At 41.7% G+C, this 19169-nt stretch overlaps 1 protein-coding gene across 1 annotated transcript; it reads right to left on the reverse strand.

Annotated features, from left to right (window-relative positions):
- Window positions 1-15909: 15909 nt before the first annotated feature.
- On the reverse strand, window positions 15910-16506 carry LOC138894262 (uncharacterized). The gene has a single exon (XM_070178946.1). The coding sequence runs from the start codon at window positions 16504-16506 to the stop codon at window positions 15910-15912; it is 597 nt and encodes a 198-aa protein (XP_070035047.1).
- Window positions 16507-19169: the final 2663 nt, after the last annotated feature.

The following is a 19169-nucleotide window of genomic DNA, read 5'->3' on the forward strand; positions in this document are numbered from 1 at the left end:
TTGTAAGCACTGTCATCTGACACCGATTTATAGAAAAATCTTATTATATAGATGTATAAATAATTTTTAAATAAATAATATACTCCTATAAAATAAAATAGGCTAAAACTATTTAAAATAGGCCAAAATTCCAACATGTTTCTCTCTATCTCTATATATATAGAGATAGGGGCTAAAACTGTTTGAAAAAGGGTAATATAAATATTAATGTAGAATAGAGATCAAGCCTCACACCATTTTCTTGGACTCAAACCACTAAATTACAAGCCGAATATAAATAGGATAGTATTACGGTACAAAATTCTGCGTATGCTACCATAAAAATATCGAAGATAGAACCACACGATTAGAATTTCATAAGGCCGTTGGTTGAAATAAGATACTTCCTCCGTTTCAATTTATGTGAACCTATTTTCTTTTTAGTCCGTGCCAAAAAGAATGATCACTTTCCTTATTTGGAAACAATTTACCTTTATGCAATGATTTATAGTCACACAAAATATATGTGCCTCATTTTACACCACAAGTTTAAAAATTTTCTCTTTTTTCTTAAACTCTGTGCCCAGTCAAATGAGTTCACATAAATTGAAATGGAGGGAGTATATCAATTTTAGTATTCTTTTGGTAATACAAAGGTTAGATCCACTTTTTCAAACGGTGCTGTGTTGACATTCTCTTACTTAACAGTTACCACTATCCTATCTATCTCATCTTTATCAAATGAAATGTGTCTAGTCTGAAGTTCCTGATTCAACTCCCTATGAGAGTAAACACAAAACAGTACAACCATATTCTGTTTAGTGAAAGAGATGATTTTAATAGGGTTTTATGGCAATTATTAGTTAGAAAAATGAGGCAAGAAATTTATTTTGGGATGGGGGCTTCGAGGGGTAGATTCTGGACAAAAGTGGACAGGCATGTCTAGTCTGTCGACACGTTGACATGGTCCCTATAATAAGTCCTTCGTCTATAATGATACCGAAGATACCGATAAGCTAAGAGTTGTGATGAGATGAATATAATTTTTTATTTTATAATATGAAGTTTCGAAAATTGAAAATAAAAGAATGAGATCATAGGGAACATTACGCGAAACAAATTTAAATTGATGGACACACTAAAATGGATACAAATTACGAGACGAGAAACAAAAGAGAAGTACCGAAGATTTCTTCGATCACAAAAGAATACGTGAAAGGGAAGTTGGAAGTAAGCTATGGTTTTGTGCGGGTGAATTGATTATTGAGAGTTGTGACTTGTAATTATCACTCTACTCACTTCCTTTTTTCAGGACTCTTTATTATGCTGCTGGCACCTGCAGAAATAATGAAGGATTCTGATACTAACACTGAGGTCGACTTGTCCCTTTTGCGTTCCTCCACATGGGCTAAATAGAGTCTATGTTCAATGGATTCAAGTGAATGAGAATCCATTAATTTTGACACAAAACGTGTGCGTGAGAGGAAAAACAAAATATTAGACTACAATTTTAGTCTAATTTTTTTGTCATTAATGATTATTAAAAGGATGAATTGCACTAATCAGATACTCTATGAAATTTTTGAATTTCCGTTATTTTAAAAACCAAAAATAATATGCCGCTGACTTAAAATATTAGACATCCAGTATATTTTTATGTATGTGTAACCAAACAAAGACTTGTGGTTCAATCCCAGGTTCTTGGGGTTCATATGTATAAGTGCAATTAACATGGATGCCAATTTGCCTAGTGGCCCAATATATATCTTCATTGAACTTGTCAGGGAATCAGCTTTCTCGAAATATTCCAACATCTTTCTCCATCTCTAAAGGCAAAATATCCTTGATTTTTCAAGCAATGGGGGCCTATATCAGATCTGTGTCCATGCTTACAAAGTGACATTGCTGGAAATAATAGCATTTGTCATCCCTTGTTCAAAGGCTGTCATTTAACATCACTTTCCTGAAAAATTATAGTACTAAATTTTCTTTATATATATATATATATATATATATATATTGATCAATTTGGCTTTTCGTATATTTAATTTTTTATACGTCATATACTTTGATCCTTCTCAATAAAAATTCTCACGTTACCACTATTTGTCGTTGTACATCGTTGAGGATTCTGTCAAGTCCATTTAGTCTCATTTGGTTTGTGTACAAAATGTGCTCCTAAATTACATACTTAGATTTTAAAAAAAAATGTCAATTTTAATATTTAACAAACAAGGTTGTTCCAATGTTTAAATTTGAAGGACGCTTTTGATCATTCTCTTAAATCTTTACGGGCACGTTTGATACGAGAGATAAGGGATAATTAATCCCATAATTAAATTTGAGATGAGTTTATCTCATGTTTGGTTGCGAATTAATCGCGGTATAACTAATCCTGAGATTAGTTATCCCACGATTGTAGTGTTATTTTTATCCTCATAGGCGGGATAATAATCCCGGAATAACTAATATGGGATAATTAATCTTGGGATAACTGTATACGGTCAAAACCGGGTTCGCCTCTTGTGCGATTAATCGAGACTGAAAAATGGTAGGTTAAAGTTCAACCTCGAATTATATCAAACCGAGGTGCAAAGCTATATCGTTAAACTCGAGACCATGTCATCGAACAAAATCGAGATCAGACGAGATAGAGGGAAATTTACCAAGCCGAATAACAGAAGGAAGAAATATTCGCAATCGGTTGTAGATCATGGCGGAAATCTCGGCACGTATCAAAGATAGGCCGATTGATTAGCAAATCATGAGATTTCTTACCTTGTATAGAATTATATCAAGAGTAAGACTCTTCTACTATATAAAGGGGGTCTGATCATTTGTAAAGGGACACATTACGCAACATAAAGCAATATACTGTCATTTTCTAGTTTTTATCATCTTGTTATTTTGTTTATACATCAGTTGAGACATCTCTCATATTAAGGATGTTCGATTTGATAAACAGTCTGGCATAAGGCTGCTCGATTCGTATGGTTTGCATTATTCTTTTATCGTCCATTTTAATTTTAATCTGTTTCCTTAATTTATATCAAGTTATATCATGTATCCTTAAAACTGCGTATAAATTCAATTGTTATCCGATTTTTAGGGTAAACAGTTTGGCGCCCACCGTGGGTCTAAGGATAATAGTGATTACCTGGTACAAACTTTCATAACACACACTATTTTATACTTATTCTTTTGAGTATCTTTGATTCCAGGACCAAAATGTCGAACTCTCAGTCAATACCCCTATACGTGGATAATGATTTCGGTCACCACGACGAAAATGATAACATAGCACCAAGGAACGACGTACCTCCAGTTGGCCTCGATGGAGTTTCGGCTATAGATCCAATTAACGTCAGCTCGTATGTAGCCATCAATGCAAATTCGACCGTCGATCCCGAGAGCAGCATCCGTAGAGACATTCGATCAGCCGCTCAAAGAACACGTGGCGACGAAGAGGGCAGGATCAGCCTGCGGGTGATCTTCGAAATGTTGCAGACTCAACAAGCAGCGATAGCCCAACTCCAAAATCAGAATCGCCTACCAAGCAGGATCGAGCCCGAGCCGTCTTAGGAAGTTGTCCATAGGATCGAATCGGTTTCAAGGAAATCGAACAAGAAGGAATCGGGGGTGCATCATGCAATCATGAAGATGCTCGAAGAACTGACAAAACAAGTTGAGTCAGGGGAAAAGAAGATCGAGGCAAACGATAAGAAGGTGGAAACTTATAACTCCAGGGTCGATCAAATCCCGGAGGCACCACAAATATTGAAGGGTATGTATTCCAAAAGGTTCGTGCAAAAGCCCTTCCCCCACGAGCGTGGCTCCCAAACCGATTCCCAAGAAGTTCTGCATGCCCGAGATTTCTAAATACAATGGAACGACCGACCCAAACGAGCATGTCACCTCTTACACATGTGCTATCAAAGGGAATGGTTTAGAGGATGACGCGATCGAGTCTGTCTTGCTAAAGAAATTTGGGGAAACCCTGTCAAAGGAAGCTATGATATGGTACCATAATTTACCACCTAACTCTATTGATTCGTTTTCTATGCTTGCAGATTCTTTTGTAAAGGCACACGTTTGGGTCATCACGGTCGAAATTAGGAAGTCGGACCTTTTCAAGGTAAGGGAATAGGACAATGAAATGCTCAGAGAATTCGTGTCTCGGTTTCAAATGGAACGAATGGATCTGCCATCGGTCGTCGATGATTGGGTTGTTCAAGCTTTCATCCAAGGACTCAATATTCGAAGTTCAGTGGCTTCGCAGCAGTTGAAGCAGAATTTGATGGAATACCCGACTGTTACTTGGGCCGATGTGCACAATCGGTATCAATTAAAGATCAGGATCGAAGACGACCAGCTTAGAACTCCTTCCGGGTCCATTTATCCTATTAGGCCCCATTGATAGAATCAAGAGGGACATTGACCGAAAACTGAGGTTGAATAGGGATCGATATTAGTCGTATAATGGAGATCGTAGGAACAGCGGATCTGGGCGAAATTCTATACGAAATGAAAGGAAGACTGACCGAGGCCAGAGCTCTCGAGGGATTATGAGTAAGAATGGCTTTGACAGGCCTATCAGACCTAAAGAGGCACCACGATTAACAGACTATAACTTTAATGTTGACACAACCGGTATCGTATCGGCTATTGGACGCATCAAAGATACCAAATGGCCTCGACCTCTACAAACCTATCCAGCCCAGAGAAATCCCAACCAAATGTGCAAATATCATGGCACACATGGCCACAGAACGGAAGATTGTTGACCGTTGAGAGAAGAAGTAGCCAGGTTATTCAACGACGGGCACCTTCAGGAGTTTCTAAGTGATCGAGCCAAGAATCATTTCAGAAACAGTGATTCCACTAAGCAAAATGAGCAAGAAGAACCTCAACATGTCATTCATATGATTATCGTAGGGGTCGATGTTCCCCAAAGTCCGATGTTAAAATGCACCAAGGTGTCAATCACGAGGGAGAAACGAACTCCAGACTACATACCAGAAGGAACCTTATCTTTCAACGACGAGGATGCAGAAGGAATCATACAGCCCCATAATGATGCACTGGAAATATTCGTACTGATGAATAAAACTCGAGTTAAGCATGTGTTAATTGATCCAGGTAGTTTGGCCAACATCATTCGATTAAGGGTCGTAGAACAACTCGGCCTACAGGATGAAATCGTACTCGCGGCTCGAGTGCTAAACGGATTCAACATGTCTTGTGAAACTACTGAGGGAGAAATATCACTACCAGTGAACGCAGCCGGGACGATCCAGGAGACCGTGGATCCACAACGTGAGGGTTGTTCTCTCGACCCTTCACCAAGTGCTAAAATTCCCAACACCAGAAGGGATTAAAACAATCTACGGGGAGCAGCCCGCCGCGAAGGAAATGTTTTCCATCGATGAAGTAATTCCAATATCGACACTCTCATCGATAAAGGAGTCAGATTCAAAAGCAAAACAGGAAGCCAAATATCAATCATAGACGTCGGCCTCGACCCAACTAGATAAGCATGGGCCCGATGAAGACGATGATTATGGGGTACCTCGATCCTTCATAGTCCCCGATGATTCTGACGCTACCAAATCAATGGTCGAAGAGCCGGAGCAGGTCATACTGATCGAACATCTACCCGATCGAAAGTTATACTTGGACACAGGGTTAACTCCCGAGCTTAGGAAAAAACTCATTCAATTTCTTATATCTAACATGGATTATTTTGCTTGGTCGCATCTCGACATGACAAGAATCCCACCAGAGATCACCACTCATAAACTAAGCTTGGACACAAAATTCCATCTGGTGAAGCAGAAAAGGAGACCCTAGTCTGAGATCAAGCATGCCTTTATCAAAGACGAGGTAACTAAACTCCTTAAAATAAGGTCCATCCGGGAAGTCAAATACCCCGAATGGCTAGCAAACATAGTAGTAGTCCCTAAGAAAGGGAACAAACTAAGAATGTATGTGGATTACAAAGATTTAAATAAGGCATGCCCTAAAGACTCTTTTCCTTTGCCTAACATCGATCGCATAATCGATGCCATGGCCGGCCACGAGATCCTCAGTTTTCTCGATGCCTATTCCGGGTATAACCAAATACGAATGAACCTGGATGATCAGGAAATGACCTCCTTCATCACTAAGTATGGCACATACTGCTACAACATAATGCCATTTGGATTAAAAAATACTGGTGCCACTTACCAACACCTAGTAAACCGGATGTTCAAAGAACAAATAGGGAAATCTATGGAAGTTTACATTGATGACATGTTAGTTAAGTCCCTACGAGCAGAGGACCATTTGAAGCATTTGCAGGAAACCTTCAGTATATTGAAGAAGTATAACATGAAATTGAATCCAGAAAAATGTGCGTTCGGAGTCGGCTTAGATAAATTTCTCGGATTCATGGTATCCAACCGAGGAATCGAGATCAACCTCGACAAGATCAAAGCTATCAAGGATATCACAGTAGTGGACAACGTGAAAGTCGTGCAGAGGCTAACCGGGCGCATAGCCACCATGGGGTGATTCATCTCGAGGTCCTCCGATAAGAGTCATCGATTTTTCTCATTGATGAGGAAGAAGAATAATTTCACATGGACTCCAGAAAACCAACGGGCCTTGGAAGAACTTAAGCAATACTTGTCGAGCCCGCCACTGCTTCACATGCCGAGGGCAGACGAACAACTGTACTTATATTTGGTAGTATCGAAGATAGCAGTAAGTTGAGTCCTATATCGGGAAGAACAAGGTACGCAATTTGCGATTTATTATGTTAGCTGAACCTTGGGTAAGGCCGAAACAAGATATCCCCACCTAGAAAAACCAGCGCTCGCTTTGTTAAGCGCCTCTAGGAAACTAAAATTGTACTTTCAATGCCACCTTATATGTGTTGTGACAACTTACCCATTGCGAAATATAATGCATAAATCCGAACTCTCGAGACGATTGGCCAAATGGGCCGTGGAAATCAGTGGGTACGATATCGAATATCGACCCCGAGCAGCCATTAAGTCTCAAATCTTGGCAGATTTCGTGACCGACTTGACGCCGGCCCTAATACCCGAGGTCGAAAGAGAGTTGTTGGTAAACTTGGGAACGTCCTCGGGAATCTGGAACCTCTTTATGGACGGTGCATCGAATACAAAGGGGTCCGCACTTGGCATCGTACTGAAGACACCCACGGGCAACGTGGTTAGACAATCCATTAGAACTGTGAAGCTGACTAACAACAAGGTTGAATATGAGGCCATGATTGCAGGTCTCGAGCTAGCCAAAAGCTTGGGGGCGGAGGCGATTGAAGCTAAGTGCGACTCCCTCCTTGTGGTGAATCAGGTTAATAGAACGTTCGAAGTCAGAGAAGAACGAATGCAAAGGTACCTAGATAAGTTACTTACATCGGTTTAAATAATGAACTTTGCATCACGTGCCTCAAGATAAAAATAGCGAGGCTGATGCCCTTGCAAACTTAGGGTCATCGGTCGAGGATGACGATCTCAACTCAGGGACCGTTGTGCAACTCACGAGGTGGGTAGTCGAAGAAGGTCACGCCGAGATAAATTCCACAAGCTTAACCTGTGATTGGAGAAATAAATACGTAGAATATTTGAAGACCGGGAAACTTCCCTCATATCCAAAAGAATCGAGGGCCCTGTGCACAAAAGCAGCCCGATTCACCTTGTCTGAAGATGGAACCTTGTTCAGAAGAATGTTCAATGGCCCACTAACAATATATCTGGGATCAGGAGATACCGAGTATGTTCTGAGGGAAGTTCATGAGGGCACTTGCGAAAATCATTCACGCGCCGAATCATTGGTTCAAAAGGTAATCAGAGCCGGATATTACTGGATCAACATGAAAAAGGATACAAATGAGTTTGTTCGAAAATATGACAAATGCCAAAGATATGATCCAATGATTCACCGGGGAACTGCTGCATTTAGTCTTGTCACCATGGCCATTCATGAAGTGGGGAATGGACATCGTTGGCCCTCTTCCAAGGGCACTAGGTAAGGCTCAATTTTTCTTATTTATGACTGACTATTTTTCTAAGTGGGTTGAAGCACAGGCATACGAGAAGGTTAGGGAGAAGGAAGTCATCGACTTCATTTGGGACCACATCATATGTCGGTTCGGGATGCCATCCGAAATTGTGCGTGACAATGGGAAACAGTTTATAGGCAGCAAAGTGACCAAGTTTCTCGAAGATCATAAGATCAAAAGAATCTTATCGACACCGTATCACCCTAGCGAAACGGACAAGCCGAATCGACCAACAAAACCATAATTCAAAACCTTAAGAAGAGGTTAACCGACACCAAAGGGAAATAGAAGGAGATCCTACCCGAAGTCCTTTGGGCATACCGCACGACTGCGAAATCCAGTACCGGGGCTACTCCGATTTCATTGGTTTATGGCACCAAAGCCTTAATACCGGTCAAAGTCGGGGAACCAAGTATCAGATACCGATATGCAACAAAGGAGTCAAATGATGAGGCCATGAATACGAGCTTGAAATTATTGGATGAAAGGCGTGAGGCCGCCCTTGTTCGATTGGCTGCCCAAAAATAACGGATCGAGAGGTATTACAATCGAAGGACCAACCTTCGATACTTTAATTTCGAGGACTTATTACTAAGAAAAGTCACCCTAAACATCCGGAATCCAAACGAAGGGAAATTGGGTCCGAACTGGGAAGGACCGTACCAGATTCATCAACTCCCCCAATGCACCGTGCAACCCAAAAAGTCACTTCGGCACCACGAAACCCCGAAATTTAGGTAAAGTTTTACGGGGACTTACACCCCCCCCCCCCATTTAAAATCATTCATCCTCCAATAAGGGTTAAAATTCACCATTAGCACCCAATGTGATTCAGCTGTTATAACACACACCAGCAGTACCAATTTTGACTAACTCCCTAAATTTTCAAAAAATTCGCCAGAGTTTCCCCTATAACTGGGCCTATCCACCTGTTACGGAATCCCAAAAACCAACCCTAACAATATATACATGAACCAATGACGCAATATATCATAAAAATAATGCCAACCGTGGCCTCACGGGCAATATACTACCAAAAAGGAACACCTTTACATCAACTGTACAAATGATACACAATTCATTGAAGGTAACTCTTAGAATTTTCATAGAACACAACGTTATAAATACATGGATATTCAAACAAATGAGGGTACTTCTTCTTCATTTCTTCCTCGGCCTCCCAGGTGGCCTCTTAGACTTGCTGGTTTTGTCATAGTACTTTCAAGGAGGCAATCTCTTTGTTCCTCAACTTTCGGACTTGCCTATCAAGGGTGGCAACTGGAATTTCTCCATAAGTCAATTCTTCATTAACCTCAATGGTCTCAACTGGAACAATAAGTGACAGATCTCCAACCACCTTCTTCAATATGGACACGTGGAACACCTGGTGCACTAAAGACATTTCTGGAGGTAGTTCTAACCTGTAAGCCACCTAGCCAATCCTCTGAATGATTCTGTATGGTCTGACATACCTCGGACTCAATTTACCTTTCTTACCGAATCGCATTATACCCTTCATAGGGGAAACCTTTAGGAATACCCAATTATCTTCTTTGAACTCCAAATCCCTACGACTAACATGTGAATAAGACTTCTGACGACTCTGAGCAGTTTTCAACTGCTCCTTAATGATCTTGACCTTTTCCATAGCCTGATGCACGAGGTATGGCATGATAACTGTTATTGTACGCAAACTCTATGAGTGGAAAATGATCATTCCAACTACCTTTGAAGTCAAGAACACAGGCGCGCAACATATCCTCAAGCGTCTGAATAGTCCGCTCTGCCTGCCCGTCAGTCTGCGGGTGAAAGACTGTACTAAGATTCACCTGGGTACCCAAACCTTGCTGAAATTTCTTCCAAAAATTAACCGTGAACTGTGCCCCTCGATCTGAGATAATAAAAGCTGGAGTGCCATATAACCTGACTATTTTCTTGATGTACAACTGAGCATATTGTTCTACTTTATCGGTAGCTTAACAAGTAAGGAGTGTACTGACTTCGTGAGTCAATCCACAATCACCCAAATCGATTCACATTTACGAGGAGTGAGAGGTAGCCCTACTACAAAGTCCATAATGATCATCTCTCACTTCCACATCAGAATCTCTATGTTCTGTGCCAACCCACCGGGTCTTTGGTGTTCGACCTTCACTTGCTGACAATTTGGACATCTTGACACAAAGTCCACTACATTCCTCTTCATATCGTTCCTCCAATAGACTTCCTTAAGATCATGATACATCTTTGTAGAGCCCGGGTGCATGGAATACCTAGAAGTGTGAGCCTCGGTCATGATTCTTTCTCGGAGACCATCCACATTTGGAACACATAGATGCCCTTGGTACCTTAGGGTACCATCATCCATGCCAAGTGAAAAGTCCATGGTCTTATGTTTATGAATCCCCTCCTTCAATTGTACCAACAATGGATCGTTGAATTGCTTCACCTTGACTTCTACGACAAGCGACGATTCAGCCTTATTTTGCACAACCACCCCTCCTTCACTAGAGTCCACAAGACGAACTCCTAAACTAGCCAACCGATGAACCTCCTTGGCCAAAGGCCTTTGATATGCCTCCAAGTGAGACAAACTACCCATAGATTTTTGGCTAAAAGCATCTGCCACAACATTAGCCTTCCTCGGATGATACAAAATATCGATGTCGTAATCCTTGAGTAACTCAAGCCACCTTCTCTGCCTCAGGTTCAATTCCTTCTGTTTGAAAATATATTAAAGGCTCTTATGGTCTGTGAATATATCCACATGGACCCCATGCAAATAATGACGTCAAATCTTCAATGCAAATACCACCGCCGCAAGCTCTAAGTCGTGTGTTGGATAATTCTTTTCATGATTCTTGAGTTGCCTAGAAGCATAAGCTATCACCTTGCCATGTTGCACTGGTGCCGTAGTCAATCTTGATTTCAATTTCTGGAAGCTTCTTTCACAAGCATCTGACAATTGGAACTTAACTGCCTTCTGCATCAATTTAGTCAACGGAGAGGCAAGAGTAGAGAACCCCTCCACAAACTTCCTGTAATATCCCGTTAAGCCCAAGAAACTGCGAATCTCTTTTGGGGTAATAGGTCTAGGCCAATTCTTCACGGCTGAATTTTTCTGGGGGTCAACCTCAATTTCTTCTCTAGAGACAACATGACCCAAGAACGTGAAATATTCAAGCCAAAATTCATATTCCGAAAACTTTATATATAACTGGTGCTGATACAGGGCCTGCAAAACTTCCCTGAGATGATTGGCATGTCCTCCCGACTCCGCGAATAAATAAGAATATCGTCAATAAACACTATTACGAAGGAGTCAAGGAAAAGTTTGAAGACTCGATTCATAAGATCCATGAAAGTTGTCGGGGCATTTGTTAGCCCAAAAGATATTACCAGAAATTCAAAGTGCCCATACTGGGTCCTGAAAGCTGTTCTCGGAATATCTTGCTCCCTGATCTTCAACTGGTGGTACCCGGATCTTAAATCGATCTTGGAGAAATACTTAGCACCCTGCAATTGGTCAAATAAATCATCTATCCTTGGCAGTTGGTACTTATTTTTAATTGTAACCTTGTTGAGCTTCCGATAGTCAATACACATTTTTAGCGACCCATCCTTCTTTCTTACAAATAGAACAAGTGCGCCCCAAGGAGACACACTCGGCCGGATGAAACCCTTCTCTAACAAATCTTTCAATTGTTCTTTTAGCTCTTTCAATTTTGTCGGTGCCATTATGTAGGGTGGAAAAGATATAGACTGCGTGCATGGTATCACATCAATCCCAAAATAAATCTCCCTGTCTGGAGGGATCCTAGGGAGCTCATTCCGAAAGACTTTCGAAAATTCATTCATAACAGGCACAGACTCAAGTGTAGGTGCCTCAACATCGGTGTCCGTAACCCAGACCAAATGGTAGATACACCCCTTGTTAATCATCTGTGTGGCCTTAAGGTAAGAAATAAACCTACCCATCGGCACCACATCATCCGCCTTCCATTCAATCACTGACTCAGTTGGAAATTCAAACCTAATGGTTCCGGTTCGACAGTCAAGCTTAGAGAAACATGAATAAAGCCAATCCATCCCCATTATTACATCAAAATCCACTATCCCCAATTCAATGAGATCGACCATGGTGTCGCGACCACGCACTGTAACAACACAATCCCTATAAACCCATGCGGCCACAATAGACTTACCAATCAGAATAGATACAGAGAATGGCTCATGGAGCTATTCCGGTTCTATCCCAAACTCCATAACAATATAGGGGGTGACATAAGACAAGGTAGAACCCGGATCAATAAGAGCATACTCATCCCGAGTGGCTCTTCGCTTGTGTGCCTTGCCATTAAAGGTCTTATTGCTACCGTTGAACCTTTCTTCGTAGTATGCTTTAAATGGCTGCCTCGTTTAAAACCATTCCAGAAAAACCCAATTAGTACAAAAACTAGATTAAGAGAAAAAGAGTGCAGTGCATACTTCCAATACAGACGACATTTGTCAGCAATAGTACCTCTTGAGGTGTGCCACATTCCAATTGCTCGGCAGTTTTTCTCCATTTTGACTCTCTAACTCGTACGAACCTTTCTTGGCGACAACCGAGATCCGGTAGGGGCCTTCTTAGGTCGGGCCTAACTCCCGTGCGTTGAGTTCCCAGGTGTTTTGGATTACTTTCCTTAAAACCAAATCTCCCACTTTAAAGTAACGAAGGTTGGCTCTTTGATTGTAATATCTTTCCATTCTCTGCTTTTGTGCCGCCATCCTTATACGTGCCAAGTCCCCGCGTTCATCGAGTAACTCTAAGTTGACCAACATCGCTTTATTGTTTGCTTCTTCGCTTGCCTGGAAATACCTTAAGGTAAGATCCCCTACTTCTATCAGAATCAAGGCTTCAGCTCCATACACAAGGGAAAAAGGGAGTTTCCCCCGTGCTCGACTTAGCCGTCGTTCGATATGCCCATAAAACTCTGGGTAGTTCCTCAGGCCATTTACCTTTAGTTGCTTCCAACCTTTTCTTGAGGTTTTTGTATGATAACTTTGTTTGTTGACTCCGCTTGACCATTTGCGCTCGAATGATAGGGTGAAGATGTAATCTTCTTTATTTTCAAATCTTCGAGGAACTTTGTTATCTTTGCGCCGATAAGTTGTGGCCCATTGTCGCAAGCTATCTCTTTTGGTATTCCAAACCTGCAGATTATGTTTTTCCATAAGAAATCCACCACTTCGCGTTCGTCGATCTTCCACCTACTTAGAAAAATAATCAATTAAAATCAATAGAAAGCTTACCTTACCGGGCATCGGCGGCAGCGGTCTGACGATGTACATCCCCCACTTTATGAACGGCCACAGAGACAAGACTAAATGTAGTGGTTCCGCTGGTTGATGTACAAGCGGTGCTTAGCGTTGACACTTATTGTATTTTTTGTACGAAAGCTTTGGTGTCTTGTTCCATGCGGGCCAATAATATCCTGCCCTTACCAGTTTTAACACTAAGGAATTTGCGCCCGAATGGTTTTTGCATATCCTTTCGTGGACCTCTCACATAACATAATTTGCTTCGGATGTTCCCAAACATCGGGCCAACGAGCCTTGGAAGGATTTTCTGTACAATTATCCTCCTTTAAAGCTATACCTTGCTGCTTTGACACACAGTGCCCGAGACACCTTGGAATCTTCGGGCAATTTCCCGTGCTCGAGATAATCGATGATCTCATTCCTCCAGTCTCAGACCAAATTAGTAGAATTTACCTCGTAATAGCTATCTGCATCTAGGACCGAGTGCATCAGTTGTACTACCGTCTTGGATTTTGATCCCTTCATTTTCGTTGACTAGCCGAGGTTGGCCAGTGCATCCACTTCTGCATTTTCTTCCCTCTGGATGTGAGTAATCGACCACTCCTTAAATCGAGCCAGCAGAGCCTGGACCTTCACCACGTATTGTTGCATGTGCTCTTCTTTGGTTTCAAAGATCCCGTGGACCTGATTTACCACCAGCTGTGAGTCTCACTTGATTTCTATGACCTCAGAATCTAGTCCCCGGGCTAGTTCGAGTCCTGCAATCAAAGCCTCGTACTCTGCTTCATTATTAGTTAAAGGGACCGTTCTGATGGCTTGCCTTAGGGTTTATCTCGAAGGCGTGATTAATACTATTCCAATCCCGGACCCTTTTACGTTGGAGGCTCTGTCTTTGAATAAGGTCCAAATATCCGATGTTGATTCTGACACCATGGCTGCCTCTTTGGTTGCTAGAGCCAGCAATTCCAGACTAAAATCGGCCACAAAGTCAGCCAAGACTTGTGACTTAATCGTAGTCCTTGGTTTATATTCTATGTCGAATTCACTCATTTCGACGGCCCATTTGGCTAGCCTACTTGAGTGTTCGAGTTTGTGAAGGATATTCTGTAGGGGAAATATGGTCACCACAACTATTATGTGACATTGAAAGTAGGGCCTCAATTTTTGAGAGGCGACTACGAGAGCCAAGGCCAGCATCTCCAAGTGTGGGTAGCGAGTTTCTGCTCTCGTTAAAAATTTTCTAACGTAATAAATGAGAGATTTCATACCTTCGTCCTCTCGGACCAAAATTTCACTTACCGCTACTTCCGAGACTGCGAGGTATACCAACAATGTTTCACATTCCTTCGATTTTGAAAGTAATGGAGGGCTTGAAAAATAACTTTTTAAATCTCTCAAAGCGTGCTGGCACTCTAGGTCCATTCAAAGTTGTTTTTCTTTTTTAGCAGTGCAAAGAAACGGTGGCATTTCTCTGATGACCGAGAAATGAATTTGCGCAAAGCAGCCAATCTCCCCGTGAGTCTTTGGACTTCTTTCACGCTTGACGGCTGATCCAGAATGTCTTCGATGGCCTTGATCTTATCGGGGTTTACCACGATACCCATTTGTGATACCAGAAATCCTAGGAATTTACCAGAGCTGACCCCGAATGTGCACTTTTCGGGGTTAAGCTTCATGTTGTGCTTCCTTAGGATGTCTAATGTTTCTTGCAGATGATTAAGGTGATCACCTGCATTCAAAGACTTAACGAGCATATCGTCTATATAAACTTCCATAGTTTTCCCTATTTGTTTTTCAAACATCTTGTTTACGAGCCGTTGATAAGTGGCTCCGGCGTTCTTCAACCCGAAGGGTATCACATTATAGAAATATGTACCAAAATTCGAAATAAATGAATTCTTTTCCTGATCCTCCAGGTTCATTTTAATTTGGTTGAACCCGAAATAAGCATCGAGAAAACTCATTAACTCGTGCCCGGTCGTAGCATCAATCATTTGGTCGATGTTTGGTAGTGGGAATGAGTCCTTCGGGGCATGCCTTGTTCAAATATTTATAATCTACACACATGTGAAATTTATTGTTCTTCTTATGAACTACTACATTAGCTAGCCAGTCTGGATACTTTACCTCTCGGATCGAACCGATATCGAGTAAGCGGGTTACCTCTTCTTTGACTAATTTATTCCTAACCTCCGTAATAGGGCATTTCTTTGTCTTACCAGAGGGATGTTGGGATCCAAACGTAGCTTGCGTACGGCCACCTCCGTTGGGATACATGTCATGTCCGCATGCGACCAAGCAAAACAATTAGCATTAAATTTAAGAAATTCAATAAAGCCAGACCTAAGCTCGGGGTGCATTCCTGTCCCTAAATGGAATTTCCTTTCTAAGAACTCTTCAAACAATGCAACTTTCTTGAGCTCTTCCGCTGTGGATTTTGTTGCATCCATCTCTTTTAGTAAATGGAAATACCTTCGAACCTGATAAGATTCTGATGCCTCTACCCCTAGCCTAACTTCATTCGATTCGGGAGCGGGCGTCGGTTACTGTAGTTGCTATGCCGCGTGTTCCTTCCCTTTGCTACTAGAAATCGAAATTGCATTCATCTCCCTTACTGCCGGTTGATCACCCCTTATCTGTTTGATTCCCTCGGGCATTAGAAATTTCAGCAGCTGATGATATGTTGACGGTACAGCTCTCATCTCGTGCAACCATGGTCTTCCCAGAATAATATTATATCCCATGTTACCATCTACCACTTCAAAAAGAGTTGTTTTCATCACCCCATCGGCGTTCGTGTGAAACAAAATTTGTCCTCGGGTTGTCACACTCGCAAGGTTGAATCTGGCGAGGAGTTTTGTGGCTGGAATGATACTTCCGGTGAGTTTAGCTTGCTCCAATACACTCTGTTGTATAATGTTGGCCGAATCTCCTGGATCCACTAGAACATGTTTGATTTTAAAGTTAAGCACATTTAAAGAAATTACCAATGCGTCGTTGTGAGGTAGCAACAATTTGTCTGTGTCTTCCTCCGTGAAAGTGATGTCGTATTCAGTAACTTCCCGGAGCCTCTTGCTATGGGTTATTGATACCTTCGTCTTTTTTGCTACTGAGAAGGTGACCCTGTTGATTTCATTCCCCTCGAAGATCATGTTGATTGTCTGTCGAGGAGGATCTTCTCCTGCCTTTGAGGGTTCCGCGTTATCCCAATTGCGACCGTAGTTGTTCTTGGCCCTATCACTTAAGAATTCTCTGAGATGCCCCCTCTTCAACAGTGTTGTCACTTCTTCCCAGAGATGTCGGTAGTCCCCAGTCTAGTGTCCATTCGTCCTGTGGTATTCACACCACAAGTTGGGATCCCTCTGGCTGGGATCGGATCTCATTTTCTTTGGGAACCGTGCTTCTTCATGTTTCTCATGGCTGACACCAACTCTACTACACTGACGTTGAAATTGTATTCTGAAAACTTGGGGTAGGAAGGATCTCGCGTACTTGATGCTTCTTTGTCCTGCAATGATCTATTGTTCTGAACACGATCAATCTTTCTATCGATGGCGAACCTGTCTGCTGACCGGAAGCCTCTGCCGCAGCCTTCAGTCCGTTCGTAGGGTAAAAACTAGCCCCTCGAAGATCATTTGTCCGTGTCGAGATTGTCTTTTGATTTTTCTCTATTCTTCTCCCGTCGTTTTGTCAATGATGGGACGCCAACCTGAACATCTGCCCAAGTCATTTCTTGAAACTCAAGCAGGCTTTCCTTCAATTTTCGGGAAGCATCCAAACTTCTCGGATTCAGCCCCTTCGTGAATGCTTCAGCCGCCTATTCATCCGGAACAATCGGGAGAAACATTCTTTCTTTTTGGAATCGGGTAACAAATTTTCGCAGTAACTCAGATTCTCCTTGTGCAATTCTGAATATGTCGGCCTTTCGGGCCTCCACTTTTCTTGTCCCGACATAAGCCTTAATAAAAGAATTCGTGAGCATCTCAAAAGAATCTATAGAATGCTCAGGTAACAGTGAATACCACGTCAAGGCTCCCCTCATAAGAGTCTCTCTAAATTTCTTCAGCAAAAAAGATTCAATTTCGTGAGGAGCTAAATCATTCCCCCTTCACCGTTGTTGTATAGGTGGTAATATGCTCATGAGGATCTGAAGTTCCATCATACTTTGGCACATCAGGCATTTAAAATCGCTTCGAGATTAATTCTGGTGCGCGCTTGGCTTGTTTAGAAATTGAGTATACTTCTTTGAGTCCGGACCTTTTAGCACCGGTGGTGCGCCTGTGATTTGGTCCATGCATGCGTTCACTTCCCTCATAAACTGTAAGAGTTCATTCTTGAAGGGATCGTTTTCATTATTGGGGCCGGATTAGCTTCCCCTAGCCCCATCGGAGCCAACTTCGCCCATCGGGGTGTTGTTGTCGACCCTCTGCATTGTTTGATTCACAGGAGCGCCAGGAGGAATCATACCTCGTCTATTCGCGTTAATCGAAGCCCCCGTCAGCGCCTGCTTCAACTCCATCATAACCTTATCCTGTCGTATGAGGTGGCCTAGAATGATCGCATGTTGTTCTTGTAGGACCCTTACCGTATCAACAACATGCTCATATTCAGCATCATCGGGAGTTGCTTCCCGAACATGTTGTGGGTAACGCCTGTCGTGGATCGGCGTGGCATTGTTTTCCTCATTGTGGATGTTATTGACTGAATCCTTGAGATGAGGCTGGTCTCTTTGAACCTCAGGATTGTGTGCGTTGTTAACACCATTTTATGCCATTTCTTATGATTATTTGCTAAGATGAATAACCAAAAGACATTAGTAAAAAAGACAAGAATCAATTTAATTACACGGCTGTTTAGGCCACATAGTGGACGCCAAACTGTTTTTCCGTAAAACAGTACAGTTGAATTTATACGTGATTTCTAAACAAGTGAATTAATTTGATCCTGAAATAATGAAATAATTAAGGAAATGCACAATACTTAGCCTTGAAATGAAGATAAAATCATGAAGAACAATGATTCGGGATCAGAGCTTCCGGGCACAATAGTGATGAAAATAAGGAGCAAGAAAATAAAATTGTATAAAACTTTTTATTGATTATAGCGTAGGTTTGCCAAGAAAGTCGTGTCCTTTACAACGATAACTCAGCTCACTATTTATAATTGCACCTAGGGAACAAGGTACTAGGATCATGCTCTTCTTTAATGTAAATTATGAGGGCCATTGAAGGTGTAACGGTGAGCATAAATTCTCTGTAACGGGCAGCGCACTAAATGCTATAGAATATTCTCCATTAAATGCTATCGGACGAAGAATATTTATTGCATCTTTATGAGCATTATTCTTTCCGGTGACAGACGGGACAATTGCCTTCGGTTTTAGTTATCCCAGTTTTAAGTTTCACATGTCCCTCTTTTGGACGGCCACGTAGATAGCATATTTTACCCTATATAATTTGGTTTATAATTAGATAGGTAAAATTCCTTGTAACTTTGCCATGTATCCCAGGTTTAGATTGCTCTTGAGATACATTCTGGGTTCACAGCGGAACAATTAAAACTTGTCGGTTTTGTATGGGGTTATTACAAGCGCATTTTGGTGGCATTAAACAAGCATCATATCTATACAAAGGGCCATAATTGTCTACTACAAGAGCTTTGTTCTAATAAATATGATCATGTTTGGTGTGTCGTAAAATCGTGTAGCACACTTGTTTATTCAGTATGGTCATGATTAAGGAAGCCAGTCTAGTTTAGTAATTATGATTTCAATGGATCAAATAATAGTTGTTTAATAAGGAGTTCGATGGTTCAT

This window comes from Nicotiana tomentosiformis, chromosome 6 (assembly GCF_000390325.3).
Source record: "Nicotiana tomentosiformis chromosome 6, ASM39032v3, whole genome shotgun sequence".
In the NCBI taxonomy this organism is placed as follows: Eukaryota; Viridiplantae; Streptophyta; class Magnoliopsida; order Solanales; family Solanaceae; genus Nicotiana; species Nicotiana tomentosiformis.

Excerpts from the sequence above, each read along its gene's own strand:
- LOC138894262 (XM_070178946.1), bottom strand. The coding sequence starts at position 16,506 with ATGATCTTCGAGGGGAATGAAATCAACAGGGTCACCTTCTCAGTAGCA.